Below are 21,627 nucleotides of genomic sequence, written 5' to 3'. Positions count from 1 at the left end.
TTTTATTTATATGCCTTGAGGTTAAAAACCCTCATGCAAGGTTTTATCAACTCTTAGGAATGCAATTTTTAATTTAAATAAACAATGTAGAAATAAACCCACTCATGATAAGACTGAAGAATTTTCCATAGTCTCTTATGAAATAAAAATGTAGTGTTCGCCTCTCACCTTATGAAATTTTAAAGCTTCCCTCCAGTCACTTACTTTTGTCATGGTTTCCTACTTTTAGTTGTGAAACACATAACTTGCTCGAAAATAGTTGAAATTTAAGAGCTGATCTCTAAGTGCTGTGATTGCTTTTATTATTTTCTTACAGAATTGTATGAACAGCAAATTAACATGCAATGTAGAATTTCAAAAACATACTTTTTTCCTTTCATTATTCTGAGTTGTCAAGTCTCATGCTTTCAATCTGAGCTCTCACAAAAGTGTTCCTTAACCGATAAATACTGGGGGTAAGGGCCACCTGGAGAAGACCTCTTCCTGGAAAGATCAAAATGGATGGTGTCTTTCTATCTAAGTCTTAGTTGTAGGTATCTTACAAGACTGGAAAGGGCACATTAAATATTTAATTTTACATGTGCTTCTGACTCTCCCACTTGCTGAGCAAGTGCTGGGTTTTAAATAGTTTGGAAACTCAATTTGTAGTGGTAGGAACCTGGATTATTTCCATTACTCTTGATAGGCACATTGAATTTTCATTAACTCTTCTAGGAACACCTGTGTTAGGGCTACAGTTACACTAAGTTCCATCTGTGGCAAATGGATGCTAGTCTGGTTCTCTAGAAGGCGTGATCCAAATCAACTTCTGGAGTTGTTACTCTCTGTCCTTTGACTAACGATGACTACATGACTACAGGCTGCCTCTCTGCCACTCATACAAGCAATTGCAGGAGTGGAAGTGGTTGTCCCTATGCATTTGTTCTCAACCCAGAAAAGTTCCAGTATGACTGATCAGACTTAAGCATGTGAATCTAAACCACGAGGTTGTCAATAGGAATACTTCTGTTAGTCTTTAATAAATCGTGTTTAGTGTCATACTACACAACTCAGAAAATTTTGTAGAGTATTTTTAAAGGTTGTTCTGCAAATGGGGTTACCATGTCCATTCCTCACATGAAACAGGCAGAAACTTGTATTAATGAATATATATTTTGAGTTTTGTATTGCTAAAAATATCTTGTCTTTATATACCAGAACTGTGACTTATGACCAGAATTAACTGTAAAGTGAGTATGTGCTGAGTTACAGCTTGTTTTTTAGTTAAAACTGCAAATGATCTAAATAAGAATTAAAATACAAATAACCAATAGAGAATTTGTCAAACTTTCAGTCTTTCAAATAAAATTTCTCTGCAACAATTGTAGTGCAGTTGGTTAAATTAGGAATTCTGTTTACATCTTATAATGAAAAGATTTTTTTTTTTTTTTTTTTTTTTTAAATCTGTGAAACGGTTGGCTAAGCTGGAGCAAAATCTACATGCCAGATGAGCTCCTTACTCAAAGTTAGTCCCTGTTTATCCCAATGGAGATTTTTACTGAGGTGACTAAACATAAAAATCTCTGGGGACATATTTGACCTGCAGCACCTTCCTTATGAGGAGAGGCTGAAGGAATTGTTTTTAAAGCCTTGAGCACATAAGGTTTCAGGCAGAGCTAATAGCAGCTCTCCAGTGTCTAAGAGGAGGCTGCAAAGAAAAGAGAGGCAGGCTCCTCACAGAAGAGGTGCACTGCAAGAAAACAAAAGACAGTTGTAACTTCAAGCAGGGGACTTTCTGTCTGTTAATATGTAAGGGAACATTTCTCGCTATAAGGACAGCCAAGCAGTGGAGCAGGCTGCAGAGACTCCATCCTTGTGCTTTTCCACACCAAATTAAACAAAGCAACCTAAGCATTCTGGTCTGATCTAATAACTGAGCTGTGTGCAGTAAGAAGGTAGGCTGGAGACCACTTGAGATCCTTTCCAACCTGAATGATTTCATGATTCTGTGACTTTTTGAACTGTATTGAAGAAAATACACATTTTAGAGAGGTATAAAACAAATCAGATATGGCTGTGGAAAATCATTATGACGTGAAAGTTTCAAAGATGTATACGTTAGTTTAATAATGATTAGAAGTTCCTTTTCATTTTGCAATTTTACCATTTGACATCTGAGGTAACTAATATAATCTACAAAATATGAATAGTGTTACAACTGTGGCATATAAAACAGATGAACATTCCACAGCCTCAAGGTAACCAGTTTCTTGCTATGTAAGCCAGAAATTCTTGTGGGAGTACCACAATGTTCCAGATATGTTACACATATGGAGAAAAAAAAACCCAGAAAACGTGGTCAGACAGATTCTTTAAAGCCTACACATGTGGATGTCGAAGGCAGCAGGCTTTTCCAGGTAAAATCACTAAAAAGCTATGATCAGTATGCTTTCTCTCCATTTGTCGGTTTTTCTGATAGTAAGCTATGATTTGACAGTGCATTTTTATACCATTACTGACTTTCTGATTAAAACTTCAGATAAGGCACTTCAGAAAGAAATGACAAGGAGATCAGAAGAGTTTCCTCGTTGAAACTTCTGTATGTGTGCTGTAGCAGGCAGGGTACAAATTGAGTGTTCGAGAAACCTGCACCGTGCATTATCTCCTGAGTTTGAGGCGTTTACTCTTCAGAATTGTGAAAAGGTAAAGATTACTTTCAGAACTGCATATTTGCTCTGGAGAGGTACTCACTGGCTTTGTGCACTTCAACAGCTGCCACTGAGGTTGGGAAGAAGTCAGAAAAATAGCTTGGGAAGTGTGCTGGTTCTTGTAAAATGTGGTTCTGAACCAGCAGACAACTGGTGGACCAGCAGCAGTTATAAATAATGATAGCCCTTTCACTTGTCCTTAACTCAGAGCTAGCTTCACAATTTCAGTCAGTTACTGGAGAAAGGCAGAAGAGGACCGAGACAGCTTTTTTGGTTTACAGGAAATGCCTTATATTAAATCCACGTCTTATAAAAATGAAGCATTGCTTTGGCATTCTGAAACAGTGAAGAGGTTTATACTTCTTGATATAAGAGGAGTTCATACCCAAGGCATTTGCCCTGGCAATGTGAGGGCCATTTGGAGTCTTTGTGTGTTTGAGTTTTCATGGATGTATTGAGGTCATTTTGATGGATCTACCTACCTTGTCTTTCCCCAGTACATTAGATGGTGAACTCTAAGCTTAAAAGGAGGTTATTTAATTACTGCAGGTGATTAAATGTGTGGTGGACTGTTAAGATCAGTCATTGCACAGACATTTTGCATTGCAAAATTGCAAATTAGATTTTATCTGCTATGTATTTCTTGTTTTCTTCTTTTTCTTTTAGTGCACTCTGTATGAAGGTAGTAATGCAGTACTCCAGAACAGCAGCAGATGTTGTTTCCCCCTGTGTAATGCTTTCAAAACAACAGAGGGTAGGTTTAATATTCCAAAATAAAGATATTTCAAAGTATTTCAAAATACTTCTAGCAATTGCAAGCTATTATGTATTTTTTATTCAATTGGCATAACATTATGGAACATCTAAAGAGCATAAGAAAATCATTTACTGTTTATCATTTATCATTTTAACCCATATCCTTCTCAGTTCTCTTCCCCAATTCTGACCTTCCCTCAAGCTCATTCACATTAGTAGTATGAACAAAAAATAGCTGAAGCGAAATAAAAAATTATCAAACTTGATTACATTCCTAGAAGCATACTCCCCTAATTTAGTCATGCAGAACTGCTGTTTTTATTAGGTGAAGGGTATTAGCAGCTGAAGGGTAAAGATCAGTATGGTAGAATTGGCACATCAAGGCTACTCCACATCTGTGCATTTCCATTAAAAAACTGCAAAGTTTATGCAATTTCTTATATAGCTCTTGTCAAATGATAAAAAGGCTGTAGAGAGGTTGTGGAACAATGGAATTTGAGAAAAGTAAAAGCAAGACAGCATCCTTGCGGTAATAATTAATTTAACATTTGTTAAATTGTTTTAACGTATTGAATATAGATTAGAGTGTACTGTATGTTATGGTATATCATTTTGTCAGCAGTACATACGCTAAGTCTGATTTGAACTGGAAAAGTTTTAGCTTTCTGCAGCAGCCAAAGGTTATGGTCCCCACATCCACAGTAATTTCTGGCGTCCCTTCTCCGTGTAGAAGAGAACTTGTTCTAGAGGAAACCTAAGCGGTCTGTTTGGTTCAGAATTTGTGTGGGTTTCGCTGAATTATTACTATGCAAACGCTTTGCAAGATTCCTGTTTCAAGCTGTCCAGATCTTACTGAGGAAGAATAGGAACACAAAAAATAGCTGTTATCAACCTGGAGTGTGCACAGATCAAGAGCTGTCTTGCTATGAACTGTACATCTATCCAGGCAAAAATATTTAAACAATAGGGTAATATTCAACTCATGGCTCCAGAGCTGCTCAGGGGGCATTGCTTGTAATCAAGTAATCCTACTAGTCAGAAAAACAATTGAAGTTATAGTGTGGGAGGGTTTACTATTGGAAATGAAGGCATCCATGCCTGCTTTACTAAAGAAAAACTTGTCCTACACATTCAGAAACTTTAATTTACACCAATTTATTTTATAAGTGGATACAAGAAAGTTAAACACACTTCTTCTCATAGGCTGATTAAAAATTCATATGAAAGGTGTAGAAGTGCTTAGCTCTTTACAGAAGTATTTCTTTGAAGTGCTGAGTCTTGGCTTTTGTAGACGGGGTCACAGCCTGGCCCTGGAACACTGCCCGAATGCAAGTGTAGCCTCTGTCTTTGCAAGAAAAAAACAGTACCTAACATATTTCTGATGTCTGGGGGTCAGCAACCTGAACCACTTTGATTCAGTGACATTTGTAGTTCTGCTCTGGCTGCGTTGTCGGCCTCATCTTTCCTCCTCAGGCCTGAACTGAATCGCTGCGATCTGTGAGATGTCTGTCTGCTGAGGAGAGTGAATTGCTACATGAACTATTTGTGTACACCAGGGGAAATTAGGTGATTAATAAACTGCAATTAACTGCCGTAATATCACTGTTGAGGGAGCCTTAAATTTTGACTGTTATGTTTTTTTTTTTCTATTTTTACCATGTTCTGTTACTGTGGTAATGTGATCTCCGTACCAAGCAAAGCAAAGCTTCAGCTCAGCATCCCTCTCATGCCTTGTGGAGTAGAATAAACATTGTCACCAAGTACCTTTCAGTTTTCAGAAGTAATTAGTAGTTTTTTGTGAAGAAGGACCTTGTTCACCTACTGGCTGCTTCATTACTTTGAATGAAAAGGACATGCAGAACTAAATTACTGTGAGCAGGCTGCTGCAGGGAGCGTTCTAACTTCAATCTGCTTGTTTGGCACTAACTGCATGCAATCTGTTTCTGTCCATGTGTGAAAGCTACCTGCATGCAGTCTGCTGTTCAGTAAGCCACCAGGCTGTAAGAAGGCTGCACTTTCAGTCTGCTGTGCACCAGAAGGCAAACCTTTAATCAGTATCTTTTGAAAAGATCACGATTAATAAAAATCCATGAAATGCACTTCTGTGATTATAGCAGCAAGTGCTCTGTGAATTAATTACGGTCAGTTTTGACCCCATTGTAGTTTAGAAAATAAATTACTACATGGCCAGATTTGTAGGTGTTCTAGGAAAACAGACTTGCCTGTCTTACTCCTGTTTCCCAGCTGTGTATGTTAAATGAGTATCTGGGGATATGTCAAATTTAGTGTAGGACATAGCTATTAGGCAGCAAGGAAAATATTCTGACTCAAAGGTTCTTTTCAACGAAATATGAATTGATTTTCAAAGGCAAATCAGTCCTTCCTTACTTCATTCTTTTCAGACCAGTGGAGTAAAAGGGAAGTAAAAATGATAACCAGATACTGCCTATAAATACACTTACCCGTTCAGTTTTGATACCGACTTTTATTGTGTGCATTGTCTAAGAGATTTTAGTCTTGAATGAAGATGACTGTTAGATTTCCTTTATAGTATTGAATTTTTACTGAAGCTTTTAACTCTAGGAAAAAAGGGGGGGAAAAGAAAGCACTTCTTAAATCTATACATTCTCTCACTTTTTCATACACACAGAGTAAAAATAACAGTTTTCCATTCTGAATTACTGTAGGCTTATAGAGCACCTTTTAAATATAAATAGTTTGAGTTATATATAGTGTGGAATGGAGACCTGCCCAAGCATTGTTCATGTATCCTGCATATTTGCACAGAGATTTCCTGTAGTGTCATTTACACGTTCTTAGTTTTAGCCTTCATCTTTCTTTCTTTATGCAACAAGGCTCTAAACTTGCATCAGTAATAGAATTTAATATATTTATTTGTCACAGAACGATTCATACAAATACTCCTTTGAAAAATGTACCCTCTCAAGATCTTTGCACCTGTTGCTAGACTCACCTAAATGAACAGTTTAATGCCTTAGTAAGAAAAGGATCTGATATTTGGCCATAAAAGCTTTTTTTATATAGACACTGTGAGAGGTGTGTGTTCTGTCAAATGTTTCTTTAAAAATTGATCCAAATACAGAACAGTTAGGCTGCTGTTTGCAGGGCTGCCAGCCACTATGACTTACCTCTGTCTGAGCTGCTTGGAAAGCATAAGGTGCTAAGGATCACCATGCATGGAGGCACTGCAATAAGTGCACCTCAGCTTCACATGCCCCTTTGCTCCTTGGCACCCTTTAGGTGGCCTTCTACCAAATGGATATCACCAAGCTCAGGTCTGGATCCATGGCACTCTTAGCTGTCCCTCTGCCTCTATACTTTGGTGATATTTTTCAGCACAAAATGGATATTAAGCAGGTAAATCATTAGTGCTGGAGAGCAACCATTGGTCCTTTCACTGGAGACATTGTTTTTGAGGTGGAGGGTATTCTGCTCTTGGGACTTGAATAGCTGCTGCCAGGAGCTGGGCCTCTGTGCTCTCTGTGATACCAGAAAAGACACCAACATCAAAGCACGTGGCTGTACTGAGCTGGCCATGTGCTTGGGCTGTTCAAACATGTGCATCAGCACAGGCTGTAAGCATGCAGGGGAAATACCTCCTGTTGCCTCCCAGATACAAGTGTGCTTCCCATTAGAGTGAAGCCTCCACACATATGCAGACTTTGTCTTTACATGAAAGGCAGGAACTCACAGGGGTTTTGGCACTATCTGGGAAAACAGTTTCAAAAGTCTTTCGCTTGGTGTTTCTGAGCCTGTTATTGGCTTCCTCAGCGTTCCCCAGGCCCATGCATGGCTCTGATGTGTATTTCAAGTTACAGTAAACAGTTCTGCTGTTGCGTTGGACATGCAGAAGTTTTGCAGCTTGTTTGGCAGTCACCAGCTTCCTATTTAGCTTTCCTATCATAAATATATGGCTGAAAGTATCAGTACTACACATCTTTTTCATGTCCAGGGAATGTTCCAGGAGAACCAGGGGAATCTTTTGGGATGAGAGAGATTTAAGCATACAGAGGCCTAGTGAAACATAAGATGTCTAGGTGGTGTAAACTAGATTCCTTAACACGTTGTATAGGGAGCATTAGTGAAGTAAAACTTGAAGAGAAATCTTTAATATTTTTTAGTAGAACAAATGATACAACTGAAGGGGAAAATAACAACAACAATGTATATGTCTGGATACAATCATTTCTTAGTTTTGAAATAGAACACTTAGGGTTGTAAAAATAAGATCTACAAGAGCGAGCAGAGTGGTTATGGATTCAGATATATTGCCCAGCAGAAAATAACATGGAAAGGAATGTATCTTAAGTATGCCCTTCTCTGGGAGTTATACGTCTACTTTTGGACAGAGGAGAGTCTTTCCTCCACTTCAAACAGCTATGTGCTCTCTCAGGGATTTGAGTGCCCACTCTCAGCTAAAGATAACACAGAGCTTGGTTGCTCCTGCCATCCAGTTTCACCCTGCGTTCTTTACACACATCTAGTCCGTGGGTAGATTTGATTCAAGGCTCTTTACAAGTCAGTATTTAATTATATGTACAAAGCAAATGCAAACAGTTTCCCTGGGAGAGCCCGAGAGACTGCACTACCCAGAGCAGCCTATAGTCCACTGACTGTGGGAAAGCAATGAGAGATGGAATGGAAATCTCTGCAGCAAATCAGCTAAAAGACTGACTCTCAACTATGCTTCCTATGTCACAGGGCACTGTTCTATCTGTAATATGAAAGGAAATTAATGCTTTGTGCAAGGCACAGTTCTGGTGACATGTTCTGAGAGTACCTATCAGATAAGCACCATCAAAAGGGATTTTTGAACTCTGTTAAAGCTAAAGGAGTTGAGTAGCATAGCTCTGTAGAGCTATGGCTGATTTTGCCTATGCCCAGCTGAAGAAACATACGCTCTTAGGAGATTGGTGTCAGCTGAGTGAGGGTTTTGAGAAGATACATTCCAGATGTGGGTACTGTCAGAACTCCAAGTCAACTGCTCAAGCTGATAGAGTAAATAAGAGGCAGAGTTGTGACCGAGTCCCAAACATCCTAAATTTCTGCTTCCAGGATGCCCCACAATATGCTTTAAAATAAACTCTAAATAGTCAATAGATGCTCTTGCAAGGTCTATGGGATTTTGTGCTAAAAGTGAAAAAGAAGTATTTTTTGATATGCTATTTTCTGAAACAGGGAATTCAAATCTTGAAGTCTTGCTTACTGTGAGAAGCAACTTTAGCAGTAGCTTTAGCAAGCATAACTCACTAGACAGAATCCTTAGCTAACGTGTATTGCTATTTCTGTCAGAGTAATTTGGTTTCAGAATTCAGCAATAAAAAAAAGTGCTTTTTAACTTACATCTTGTCATAATTTATGAATGTAGTGATGGCTGTTCAATTTGAGTTCTTGTGTTTGTCATGGCTATGATATAAAGGTTCTGCTATAAAATCTAGGAGATAGAACTAGAGACCAACAGCCTCTTGTACATAATATCTAAAAATTTCTTTGCTATGTGAAATATAAATGCTGTATACCTTTAGCATGGAAGGGTATAACAAAATTCTCCTTAAAAATAGCACAAGACTGTGGGATTTTCCAGCTAACAATATAGCAGATTTTGTACCTAATTACCATAGAAAGGCATCAGGGGATTATTGGCACTTTATTGAGAGAAAACCATAAATACCTAACAATTCCCTTGGTTATCACATAATATTTACCTCTCAAAGTGTCAAAGCATATGGTTTTCTCAAACTATTCTCCATATGCAGATTTGGGACTTGGCAAAATTCGAATAAGTTCACATTCAGAGCTTGCACTGGGAAAAGAGAGGGGAAAGAGGAAGACCAAGTGGGAATCCAAAACTGACACAGCTCCTGAAATGTTGAGTTCAAAACCACTGTCTCACTCTTTAGAATAAAAATCGTGTAGAACCTAAAATAGCAAAATGCCTCTCTTTATCTGCTGTTCCTCTTCTATCTTCATTTTGAGGGAGGAAGGAGTACTACATTCCTTTCATTCCTTTTTTTCCCTTGCTTTGTGTTTTAGTTTATAAAGCATACAAATTAGTGATCATGACTATTCTTGCTTAAGAAAAATATCATTAAGTTGCATTAGAAAAAGGCACACTTGCTAAGAAAGCATAGTTGAAAAAGATAACATTCAGTTGTTAGCTTTAAATATTGGAGAAAAAAAAAAAGTAGTGGTGTTTTGACACAGTTAAAAATATTTTCCAGAACTTACACTCACAGTGTTTTATTCTTAGGAAATTTGAATTTCACATTCACCTGTCTTACTCCAACAAATTCTGCTGCACCTCTGAACTGTTCAGAATCATAATTCATAAGTGTACTAGAGTAAGAGAAAAGCTTTGAAGACTTTGTGAATATTCTTTTCTAAGATCCACAGATGTAGAACTTGGTCTGTTTTAGAGCAAGAAGGCAGATAACCAATCTCTAACTGACACCACTGTTTTATATTCTACACACAAGAAGAGATAATAAGAGAAGAAGAGAAGGGGTATGAAACTTGCAATATTTTCTCTTGACTAACAGTGCTCAGTTCTCAAAACTGTTTCTTAACTTCCTCTGAGGTTAGCCTTCTGAGTGCAGAGGAAGCCACTTTGCATCTGCTCCAGTGTCAAGATGACTTCTATTTGTCCATACAATCTGCATTTACTTTGAAGCAGTTGGCTTTGTAGATGGGGACCTACTGGGGTTTTCAAAAGCTCCTTAGCAAATATTAAAGATATTCTTCCATCACTGATTAAAGCATGTTATATTATTCCCCCCATAACTTCCTGAGCAAAAGTTTGTGATTAAGAGAAAAATCCTGTAATGTATGGTGTACTTGTACTCTTCAGACAAAGTAATAATAGCCACAATGTGAATAGCACTGGTAAGAACTTGAAAGCAATTTAGACTCATGGATGTGCTTTGTCCGCTTTTCAAATTCTTCTCTGATGTCTCCACCATGCCTTGACAATATGGCAAGTATCTTAGCTTTTATATAATTCCCAGTCCCCTACTGATGTCTGTGCACTGCATGTTCCAACCCTTTGAGTGCCCAAACCTCTTATCTAAAGTGTTTTCATGACCTCTCCCAGATCCCTGCAGAATGGAGCACCTCATAGTCTTTTAATGTGTTTTTCATGACAGTGCCTTTGGGGCCAATGGGGAAATATTATGCCATTTTTGCAGATGGAATACATTAAGTTCCTCAACAAACACAGTGGCAGCAATTTCTTTCCTTCAAAATATAGCTGCAGTACATGAACCTGCTACCCTGTGAGTTCATCCCATTAATCCTCATCTCTCTGTTCCTTTTGATGTAGACAGTGTCTTCATATATGTCTTAATGCTTGATGAAAAGTAATAGTCATTGTTTTCTAGCTGAAAGTGAACGGAAACTTCTCAGAAGATTGCTTTCCTCCATGCCAGAGAGTTCTAGACCGTTTTTGTGCACATAGGAGTTTCAGTTTAATGAAGTTAATATTGGGTGCTGATCTGAACCAGCCCAAGTCTCTGAATCTTTGGGGGTTCATTTATCACTGAATAATGCAGCCGGACAGAGGGAGACAGCTGAATAGAAGTCAACATGCCAACTGTTCCTTCATTTGTTACTGCCATAGTAATAAAGTCGTTAGAGTGGAACTAATCCATCTGCTCACAATTTATTCCCTAGCAATAAGATACAATTTCACTGTTTCATGAGCTCACCCTTTGACTAATTTTATTAGAATTCTTTCCATAGCATCATTTTTAATCACTTCTAGTTTTAGTTGTGTGTAAAGTTGTAGAAAAAGGTGGACTAAGAGGAGAGATGAAAGTGTTTCATGAGGAACTGGATCAGTTTAAATAGAACCAGATCAAATAAAGTGAAGTCAGCAGGCCTACAAAGGCCACCAGAAAAGCATTTAAAATTATCTCTCTCACAGCAAGCTTTGTTCTGTCATGTCTCAAATGTAAACAGAGTCAAAAGCAATGTGGCAGCCCCAGCAGCATCATAAGGCAAGGCTGGGCTGTGGTGCTGATGGGCAGTGCTGACCAAAGGCTGCAGAGTCGGAGCACAATGATTGGAAAATCTCCCTTTGCCAAAAACTAGTGAATGAGATATAGATCATCCGCTAGCTCCCAGACATGTGGGCTTAGAGTATTAATGGGATGCAGGATTTTGGCTATATGTTGTTTGTATGCAATGCTAAAATGAATTCCTATGAGCTTTATTTTTTTTTTTTTCTTTAAAAGCATCCTGATATGCTTATTCTGTATTGGTTGTTATTAGTAGATGTGGTCTTCAGTGCGCTGAGTGGATGCAATCTCAGACATGAGTACCTAAGCAAAGCTGACCAGTTTTTCAAAGTGTTGAGCCTACCATTCCCATTGATCACTAAGAGTTTTAACATAAATGCAGAATGAATGCTGAAAAAGCTGGGCATGGAGCCTACATAGAGATATCCTGGGTGAGAGTTTCCAAAGCATTCAATTCATTAACATGTCTACTTTCAGAGAAAGTGATAGTTTTAGCAACAGCTTTGCATGGGTTATTCCAGAAAGGTTCTGAAAAATGTGCCTTCCTCTTGTAAAAGGCAGAGCTGTCTTGTAATATCAGCTGAAAACATTAAAATATACTTCCTTTTCTTTATATGGTGCACTGTCACTTTGCTGGGGCACTGACAAAAAAAAAAAAAAAAAAAAACACAGAAGAATAATTTGTCTCTATTTAATTCAGGTTTTCTTGGAAAAGTTATGGGCTTCTAATCTTTTCTTCTTCCAATTCCTTCCAGTTAGGAGGAAGCTTATGGTGTTAATATATAGGCAATTACTGTCACTGCAGAGAAATTATTCCTTCATTAGAACAGAGGTGCTAAAAAGGCACAACAGCACGTAAAAATCTATTAGTACTGAAGATCGATGTCTTGGTCTAAAGCATAATTGCAGCTACAGCGGTATTTAAATACAACATTCATTCCATGCTATTAATTGCATGACTGTGGATCATCTTCACAGTGCTATGGTTCTCTCTCTCACATATATATATGTATATATAGTTTTTTTTCAGTTCTTGAATGCTGAGCTAAACAAAATTTTTATAAAATCAGACCTTTTTGTTCAAGTCTTATTAAATTATAAATTTATGAAATAACATACACTGACAGCTCCAAGAAAATTATTTGAGAAAACTTTAGAGTACCAGGCTCAAAAATCTCTGTAATTTCTTTATAAAGACAACACCCATTATGAAGAATCACGTTCATTATAGTGTGCTCTGGAGAGAAACAATTCTCATCACACAACAGATGGTCTTCAGAAATGCTCCCTACATGTCAACTGATGTTGACTGAAAGGTTTCTAGATGTACATTAGAAGGTTTTATTCTTCTTTTATTTGTTAGTTTCCAGCAAATCTTCTGTAAAAATGGAAGTTTACTACTAAAACACCAAACCAGTCCCATGAACAGTGAATTCTAGCTGAGCACTGAAGTATGTAATATAGGGGAAGTTTTCTGCTGATTCTAGTCCAGACATTTCAGGGCCTTTTTGTCTGCTTTCTGAAAAGGAAGAGAGAACTGATACAGCAAGAACTATCATCTAAGTTTACATATCTGGCTCTCATCTTTGCCATGAGTGATGGTTTGTAAACATTAGATCACAAGATGTTTCATCTTTGAGCAAGGCAAGAAGGATGTCATGTCACTGCAGCACCTCAAGAAAACTTAAAAAAAATCTGAAAGCTGTTAGCAAAGCCCTTAATGCACTGTACAGAGGTGCATCTGCACTGAATCTGTGGTTGCCACAGATTAGTTTTGCCCATTAAATTTAGCATGTCAGTGATGATAAGGGATTGGTACCCTACAAAACTGAAGGTGAAAGAAATAATGCTTTTTCAGGCATTCACAGTCTCTCACTGATCCTAGAATTACATATTAAGCACAAGCACTGTCCTTTAGAACTCATGGCTTGTGTGATTTGAAAACACACCAAGTCAACATAAATCAGTGACAAAATGTGGCTTGCAAACTGATTTTTACTATTTATTAATAAACAAATCATGTGAACATTCTGTTAAAGATATTTCCCAAGGAATGCAATTAAAGTCAATTTTTGATTGCTTAAACACATACCCTGTGCAGAGAACAAGAAATCCCTGTTAAATTATTTTATGGCACTGTGTTGAGAGCAATAGCAGCTCATTCAGGAATTTGGGGCTTTCTTGTGAAGTCCTGTGCAAATTGTTTTACTGCAAAGTAGGATCTTTCTGGTGTTAATGTTAGTTAAAGTAATACTGTCAAATATCTGTCCAGGGTGTCCAGACCCAGAGGCTCCAAGACAAGCTCGCAGTTTGATGCTAGAAGACACCGTGCCATTCATTTTGTCATAGCAGCTTTCTTTAGTTATAGAGCATTATTGCAGAGCATAAAACAAGACAATTATACAAAAGGACCCACAGATATTTTGCTGTTTTTCTGACATTTCGTACACAGAGATGACATAAAGAACCCTTTGAAGTCAATAGGAGGATTTTTTTTTACTTTTTTTTTAACCAGGAAATCAAATGAATTCCTATAAATATGAGGCAATTATTTTGCTTACTTTTTTAATTAAATAATAAATAATTAAATTAAGGCACACTTGTATTTTCTAAAATCCAGGATATATTCATATCTCCAATAATATAAGGGGCAATAATTATATTGCCAAATTTCACCTTGACAGTATTAGGACATAATTGTTATTTGCCCATTGGTCCAATTTAGAAATAGCGTCCTAGATCTAGCATCTCAGAAACAGTGAATGATAGCATGCGACAGGTGTCTCATCCATTTTAATGCCATTTTTAGAAGAGAAAAATAGAAATCATCATATTTCAATGGAGAAAAAGAACAGTTAAATCAATTTTTTTTTTTGTTTTGAAGGAATTGAATTTTATTCTTATTTTTGGTTTCAAGAATACTGTTTCTTGAAATGAACATATTCCATTAAAAATGTGTTTCCATTTGTGTAGCTTGTTTGTTTTGTAAATAATTAGAAGTAATAAGCATATGAAATTCCTTTACAAAGCAAGTCTTGAATTATTGAATGTTAACATTACTAATATTCAGTTTCAGCCAGAAAGGGGCATGTCTTCATTTTTCATGCAGCATTTAAGAACTGGGCAATGCAATATGGAGGAAGAGTATCTTTACAAAGTAATTTGAAGTGAGATTCATCTGAAATAACTAGATATATGCCTCTGGATCATTCTAAACTCTTTTTATAGTCAAGATGGAAAGGCATTGTTAGGATACGATTCATTTTGTCCTAAACATCAAAAACATCAATGTTATTTGTCTTCAGAAACAATAAAGGAAAGCTGTAATTGGTGATTTGTGCAGCCATGTATACTGTAGCTGTCTAAAGTTACTAAAATAACAGCCCCGTGTCACAAATGCTGTGATGTTATTTATATCATCAGTGGATGCTTGAAGGTTATGGCTTGTAAGGCACAACATTGATATAACATACTATTTAAAATGGAAGAGCTCACAAACGCTAAAACTTTTGGTCAGGAATCACTATTCTCTTAAACACTTACTTAGAAATTTTTGGGAGCTGCTGGCATCTTCAGTATCTTCTGAATAGAATCATATTCAAGCTTTCAGAAAGCCAATAATAGATAAAATATTTCTATGTTAATTTTGTGTCTTAGTGAACTCTAACTGGAACTGGCATGGCTCAGTGTCTCAGTAGAGACGAGTGATGAATGGCGTTCCTCAGGGATTGGTGCTGGCACTGGTGCTATTTAACATCTTTGTAGGTGACATGGACAGTAGGATTGAGTGCACCCTCAGCAAGTTTGCAGATGATACCAAGCTGAGTGGTGAAGTTGACATACTAGAGGGAAGGAATGCCACCCAGCAGAACCTGGACAGGCTTGAGAGGTGGGCTCATGCCAACCTCATGAAGTTCAGCAAGACCAAGTGCAAAGTCCTGCACCTGGATTGGGGCAATCCCAAGCACAGATACAGTTTGGGCAGAGAATGGCTTGAGAGCAGCCCTGAGGAGAAGGATTTGGAGGTGTCAGTTGATGAAAGACTCAACATGAGCTGGCAGTGTGTGGTTGCAGCCCAGAAGGCCAACTGTGTCCTGGGTTGCATCAACAGCAGCAGGTCGAGGGAGGTGATTCTCCTCTGCTCTGCTCTCATGAGACCCCACCTGGAGTACTGTATCCAGTTCTGGAGCTCCCAACGTAAGAAGAACATTGAGCTGTTAGAGCAGGTTCAGAGGGCCACAAAGATTATCAGAGGGCTGGAGAATCTCTCCTACACGGACAGGCTGAGAGAGTTGGAGCTGTGCCGCCTAGAGAAAGGAAGGCTCCAGGGGGACCTTATAGTGGCCTTCCAGTACCGGAAGAGGGCCAACAGGGAATCTGGGAAGGGATTTTTTATCATGTACCAATAGGATAAGCAGAAATGTCTTTAAAAAGGAAGAGGGTAGATTTAGACTAGATATTAGGAAGAAATTCTTTACTGTGAGGATGGTGAGACACTGGAACTGCTGAGACACTGGAACAGGTTGCCCAGAGAGGTTCTGGATGCCCCCTCCCTGCAGGCATTCAAGGCCAGGATGTGTGGGGCTTTGAGCAACCTGTTCTAGAGGGAGGCGTCCCTGCCTATAGCAAGGTTTGTTACTAGATGATCTTAAAGGTCCCTTCCAACCCCAACCATTCTATCTATTATTCTATGATTCCATGATCATTATTTATTTTACCTTCATGGTAGTGTCTGAAGTTCACTGTGGAATGCATCTCACCTGAAGATCCAGACAGAAGATGATGTGTACAGTTATATTAAATCCTTCTTCACCTGTAGCAAGTTTTTGTAACCTTACTGTTAGCTCAAACATTTTCCCTTGCAATTTTTCTTTTTTTCTCTCTTTTTTCTGAATTTTTCTTTCTTTATGCACCTGTATCTCCTCAAATGACTTTGAGACATTTCAACAGAGAAATATGTTCCAGATTTTTGTATGCAGATATGCATACAAAATTGCTGTGGGCAAATAAGTAGAGATTGCTTGATAAAGACAAACAAAATGACTTATTTGAAGGTACATTTTCTTTTATCTTTAGCAAATGTAGTGTCTTTTACACTGATTGTGGATTGAGATTATTAATAAACCACTGTTTGAATGGAAAAAAGAATTTTAAATTTTGTGTTAAGAAATACATTAGAGATCTAAGTGTGAATGAACAGCAGAACAAATCCCAAATGCTGCTGTTCCTTATGTGTCATTGCAGAGGATTTCAAAGCCATGTGGTTAGTTGCAGCACTAACTTTTTCACTCCTTTTATTTTTATGCAGGACTGTGGTTTTCAAATTCATCCAGAGGAGTCCTGCGGCTTGCAGCCTCTGTCTCATGAGTACCTCTCTGCAATTTCACAGACAGTGCTGAAGACCTGTGAAGCTGGAGACGCAAAAGGTTTGTGCTTAGTCTTCTCAACTCATGCACCTCACCAAAACAGACGTAGAAAGAGATGTTTCTTTGCACAGGCACCAAACTACACACAACAGTTATAACTGATCACTTGTAACTGTTATGGATTTTTAGAATCAGATTAATTAGTTTGTGACAATTTTTAGTTTAATGAATTCATTATCAGCGATCCATCACTACTTGTGTTATTGTCAGGTAGCCTGTGAAATGCATTGAACTATTTCCATCAAAACCATTTTAAAATAAAACAGGGTTTTATCCTAAATGAAAGGGAATGTCTAATTAAAAAGAAAAAAAACTTTTTGAAAGAGAACACAACATTTGGACCCACTCTAATTTTATGTTTCTACTTCTATACTGAAAACAAAAAAATAACAATTTCAAAGTTAAAGTGGGCTTTTACATGTATCAATACCTTAAATATTGACATGGACAAATCACACGGTGTGGCTGAAATGCCTTTTGTTAAAATAATAATTATTCAACAGACAATATGATTGAGGTATCCCTTTTGATTAGTGAGAACTCGCATCAGAGCAGAATAGCAGACAGGTACTCATCTTTGGTCACAGATGCATGAGGACTTATGGAAGTGTGCTTTAACAAATATGAGAAATCCACAGGCCTACTGGAGTATGTAGTCCTATGCCCAGTTTAAGTTGCTTTTGGATTAGACAATTCTTTTGGATTAGACAAAGAATTCGTTCAATTCTTTATTAGATAAATGAAAAATAAACCCAAATTCCTGTATCTCTACCACACAAATGTATTTCTTTTCTTCTCATAGATAGGAGCAGCTTCTCAAGCAGTGAACTTGCACAAATTCAATGAACAATCATTGCACAGTAACAGGAATGCATGAAGTTCCTGAACACATCAGATGATATGAAAAAATGGGGAAACACATTATTTTTTTCAATGTTAAATGAAGGGAATACACAAAGGAGACATCCCTGTATCTGGCAGCATATTCTAATCACACAGGAAGTGATGAGTCATAAACAAACACAACACAGTCTATATTACTATATTAGTATGTAAAAATCCTGACTAGAAATCCCAAATCAAATTGACAGAAGAGTCTTTTTGGGGTAAACAGACTGTTTCTTGTGATATATAATCTGCTTCTTTTGAATACCTTGCCTAGCTAAGTGGAGCTGAATATAAAGTAAATTTAAAGACTTATTGCGAATAGCATAAGCATTAAAAATGGAAACCACTCAGGAAATGTAGTCTCAAAGGATAACTCTTTAAAAAAGGGAGGAATCATTTTGTCTTATAAAGTGAAAAATTGCCAAGAGATGTCTAATGAGCCTAGAACTGGGATGTAACGTTTCCAGGATGAAGTGACTGTAAAGTTTTAATGCATGTCACAGATTTAAACTGGAACTGGAAAGCATGGCTTTTTGTGCAAAACCACTCAAAATTTATAAGTAGGCAATATCCCTGTCCTGACAGTGAACATTCTTCTAACACATAGAATCATAGATTCATAGAATCATATAATTGTTTGAGTTGGAAGGGACCCTTGAAGATACCTAGTGCAACTCCCCTGCAATGCAATCCACAGTTATATCAGGGTGCTTAGAGCCCCGTCCAGCCTGACCTTGAGTGTCTGGGTATCCACCACCTCTCTGGGCAACTTGTTGCAGTGCTTTCACTACCCTTGTTATTGTAAAAAACCTTTTTTTTTTTCTTACATCCAAACTAAAATTTTGCTCTTTTAGTTTGAAATCATTTCCACTTGTCCTATCACAACAGACTCTGCTAAAGAGTCTTTTGCCTTCTTTCTTACAGCCTCCATTTAGATATGGAAAGGCCACCCGCTCCCAGGTCTCCCTGGAGCCTTCTCTTCTCCAGGCTGAACAGCCCCAGCTCTCTCAGCCTTTGTAGGAGAGGTGTTCCATCCACTGAGTCTTCTTTTTTGTCCCTCCTCTGGACATGCTCCAACAGGTCTATGTTCCTCCTGTATTGAGGTCTCCACATCTCAGGTGAGGTCTCACTAGCACAGAGTAGAGGGGCAGGATCACCTCCCTCGCCCTGCTGGCCACACTTCTTTTGATGCAGTCCTGGATCCAGATGGCATTCTGGGCTGTGAGCAATTCAATATGAATTGCTCGTTCATATTCAGCTTGCCATCCACCAGTACTCTCAGGTCCTTTTTGGCAGGACTGTGCTCTATCCTTACATCCCCCAGCTCGTAGTGATAGTGGGAATTGCCACAATACAGCTGCAAGGCAAAAGAATGTTTCTACAACCTACTCCTAGAGAAAACATCTTTAAAATGTTTTAGGATTAGGATTCCAAGTAGATCTCAGATGTAAAAGTGAACTAGTCATAAATCAACAAGCTATTTTTAGTTTCACTTTAGTTAAACCTTTAAATTTCAATTTGATTTTTCAGTTTGTCGATGTTTTTCTATGGGTAATTGTTTGGTTTTGATCTTGAAAGTAAAATCTGTGTATCTGTGGCTATGGCAGTGGGAAAGGATGAGTAAAAATAAAAGAGGCCAAATGCCTTGTCCAGAAGAAAAAACAACAACAAAAACAATAAAATTCAGCTTTTCTTAGTTAAAACTTCTTGGCTTTAGGCTAGCATTTGCTTTATTTAAAAATCATATTTGTTTTCATACCAAGTTAGGAGAGCAGCTAATAGGAGTACTGGCAATGTTTAATCTCATATCGTAGGCAAGAGATTTACATATGCAATTGATAAGCCTCTTAATGAGCCCAAAAGCAAGTTTACTTTCATTCTTTCTATAGAAACCTATCACAGGCTTTCATAAAACTTTGTATTTACCATACAATAAAGTTATCCTCACAGCAGCTTTCTCTTACTCTCCTTCAGTGAATTCTAGGTGAACTTGCCTTTGCCCGATAGAACCAGTGCTGACTCTTAGCTGAAGCAGCATAAAACAGAATAATTGAATAATTACCTTACAAAAACAAACCACCTCAGAGTCTGAATAGAAAATAATCGTATCTTCCAAACTAATGTTGATTCACTGCAATTTTTACTGTTACTTGTTTTCTATTTTTATATAGAATATTCATTTTTTTTTATAAAATCTCATTTATTGAAGGCTAGGAATGTAGTAACTAGCTGTTTTGAAGTTATAATCAGAAAATTTTATAATAATTAGATTTAAAATACATATATTTACATAACATTAAAAATCTATGTAAGCTTAGCAACTGCATCTGCTAGCACAAAATGCCAGTGCTTCCTATAAACGTTTGCCATCATATGCCATTGTTCTCTATTTTTTTTTTGCCACTTGTCTTCAGCATATATCAAAAATATCTCGTTTTTTTCTTACAATACTTAATTATTGAACATAAGTTAAATGATCCTTTCAAAAGGTACCCTATCACTTTTAGTTGCCAAAGTTTAAACTTTTATTATTCAGATGTTTCAATTCCTTAATATTCATTTTATATAGTTATACTTTTCTAATTTATTACCTAAAACCAGGTCAGCTCGTAAACACATACAAAGTTAAGCAGAAAGTTCCATAAAATGTGGGATCTCAGACATAGCCATTGCCAGAACTTTTATGAAATTGGTTTGAGAGAAAAATTACATTAGGAAAAACTGCCAGTTTTCATACATGTTTTTAAGTATAAACTTATGTAAGTTTATAAAAGTGTAAACTTCTAAGTATAAAGTGCCTAAAACCACTTTTAGATCACTGTTGAAGAACTGGACAGCAGTGGTAGTCCCTGATTCCAGACTTCAAACCACCCATTCATTCTGTCCTACTTTGTTACTCAGGAAGTATAAAGTGATACAAGGCATTTACATGGCACCCTCTACTGTGCTGAGACCTGGTACTTCTCACTCTGTTCATATGAGTGCTGTGAAGCTGAGAATGTTGTGGTGGAAAAGCATGCCTTGCTCTAGAACTTGGGTCATCACTGTGTAGCTTTGGGTAAAGATTCACTTCAATCCCTCGACAAAAACTGCAGGCTGCATGCCCCGTGGCTGCCTGCAGGAGCTAGGTTAGATGTGCTGATGTGTGACAATGGCAGTGTTTAGGCTTTCGTTTAGTTCCAGCCTGCCATCATGTGCACTGTGTCACCTGCAGGTATAGCTGGCGGTGGGTGCGTTCTGCACGGAGCAGAAGCGGCTGCAGGACAGGCTCAGCAGCAGCCAGAGCAGCCGTAGCACTGTGGGATACTTTCTGCCCTCAGATGTGTCAGTGCAGGTTCCCGTACAAACAATTCTTGATAGTTTTATTTAAGACGGCTCTTTTATCTGCTACTTACCAAAACATTTGCTTAGGACTTTGCAGCAGTTCAAGCATGGGGTGACTCATGGAGATGGCCTTGCTCCTGAGGTAGCAACTGACAGCCCAGGGCCTCTGGTATGCTGCAGGCTTGGTTCTCTCGGCCTCCCACTTTGTCCTGGCCTGATAAGCGCTGATAAACAGTGGCCTTGTCTTGTGCTGAGGCTTCTTGTGTAGCAGCAGTACAACAAATACTGAGAAGCCCGCCAGGCTGGTGCTGCTGTCCAGTAGGAATGATTGCAGGCCTGCTCTGCAGGCATTTGCTGCTGGAGACATTTTCTGGGCTGCAAGGAGAAAGCAAAGCATGCTAAGAAGGCTTGATAGCTTTGACAGAAGAATCTGGAGGCATCTGCTTTTTTCTTTAATCAGGCAAAAGCAGGTTTTGCTGGCATAGCTACATGGACACTGAGAGCTTTTGT

General features: G+C 38.0%; 1 protein-coding gene across 6 annotated transcripts in view; it reads left to right on the top strand.

Annotated features, from left to right (window-relative positions):
* CPED1 (cadherin-like and PC-esterase domain containing 1) overlaps positions 1 to 21,627 on the top strand; it is a 141,375-nt gene that overhangs the window by 100,592 nt on the left and 19,156 nt on the right. For all 6 annotated transcript variants that reach the window (XM_025154021.3, XM_040649711.2, XM_416005.7 and 3 more), the window contains one exon: positions 16,788 to 16,905. In XM_025154021.3, coding sequence (XP_025009789.2) covers positions 16,788 to 16,905 — 118 coding nt within the window. The remainder of the gene's footprint in view (positions 1 to 16,787; positions 16,906 to 21,627) is intronic.

This window comes from Gallus gallus, chromosome 1, assembly GCF_016699485.2.
Source record: "Gallus gallus isolate bGalGal1 chromosome 1, bGalGal1.mat.broiler.GRCg7b, whole genome shotgun sequence".
Lineage (NCBI taxonomy): Eukaryota > Metazoa > Chordata > Aves > Galliformes > Phasianidae > Gallus > Gallus gallus.
Note: the sequence above shows the minus strand (reverse complement) of the source record. Positions and strands in the feature narration are given on the sequence as shown.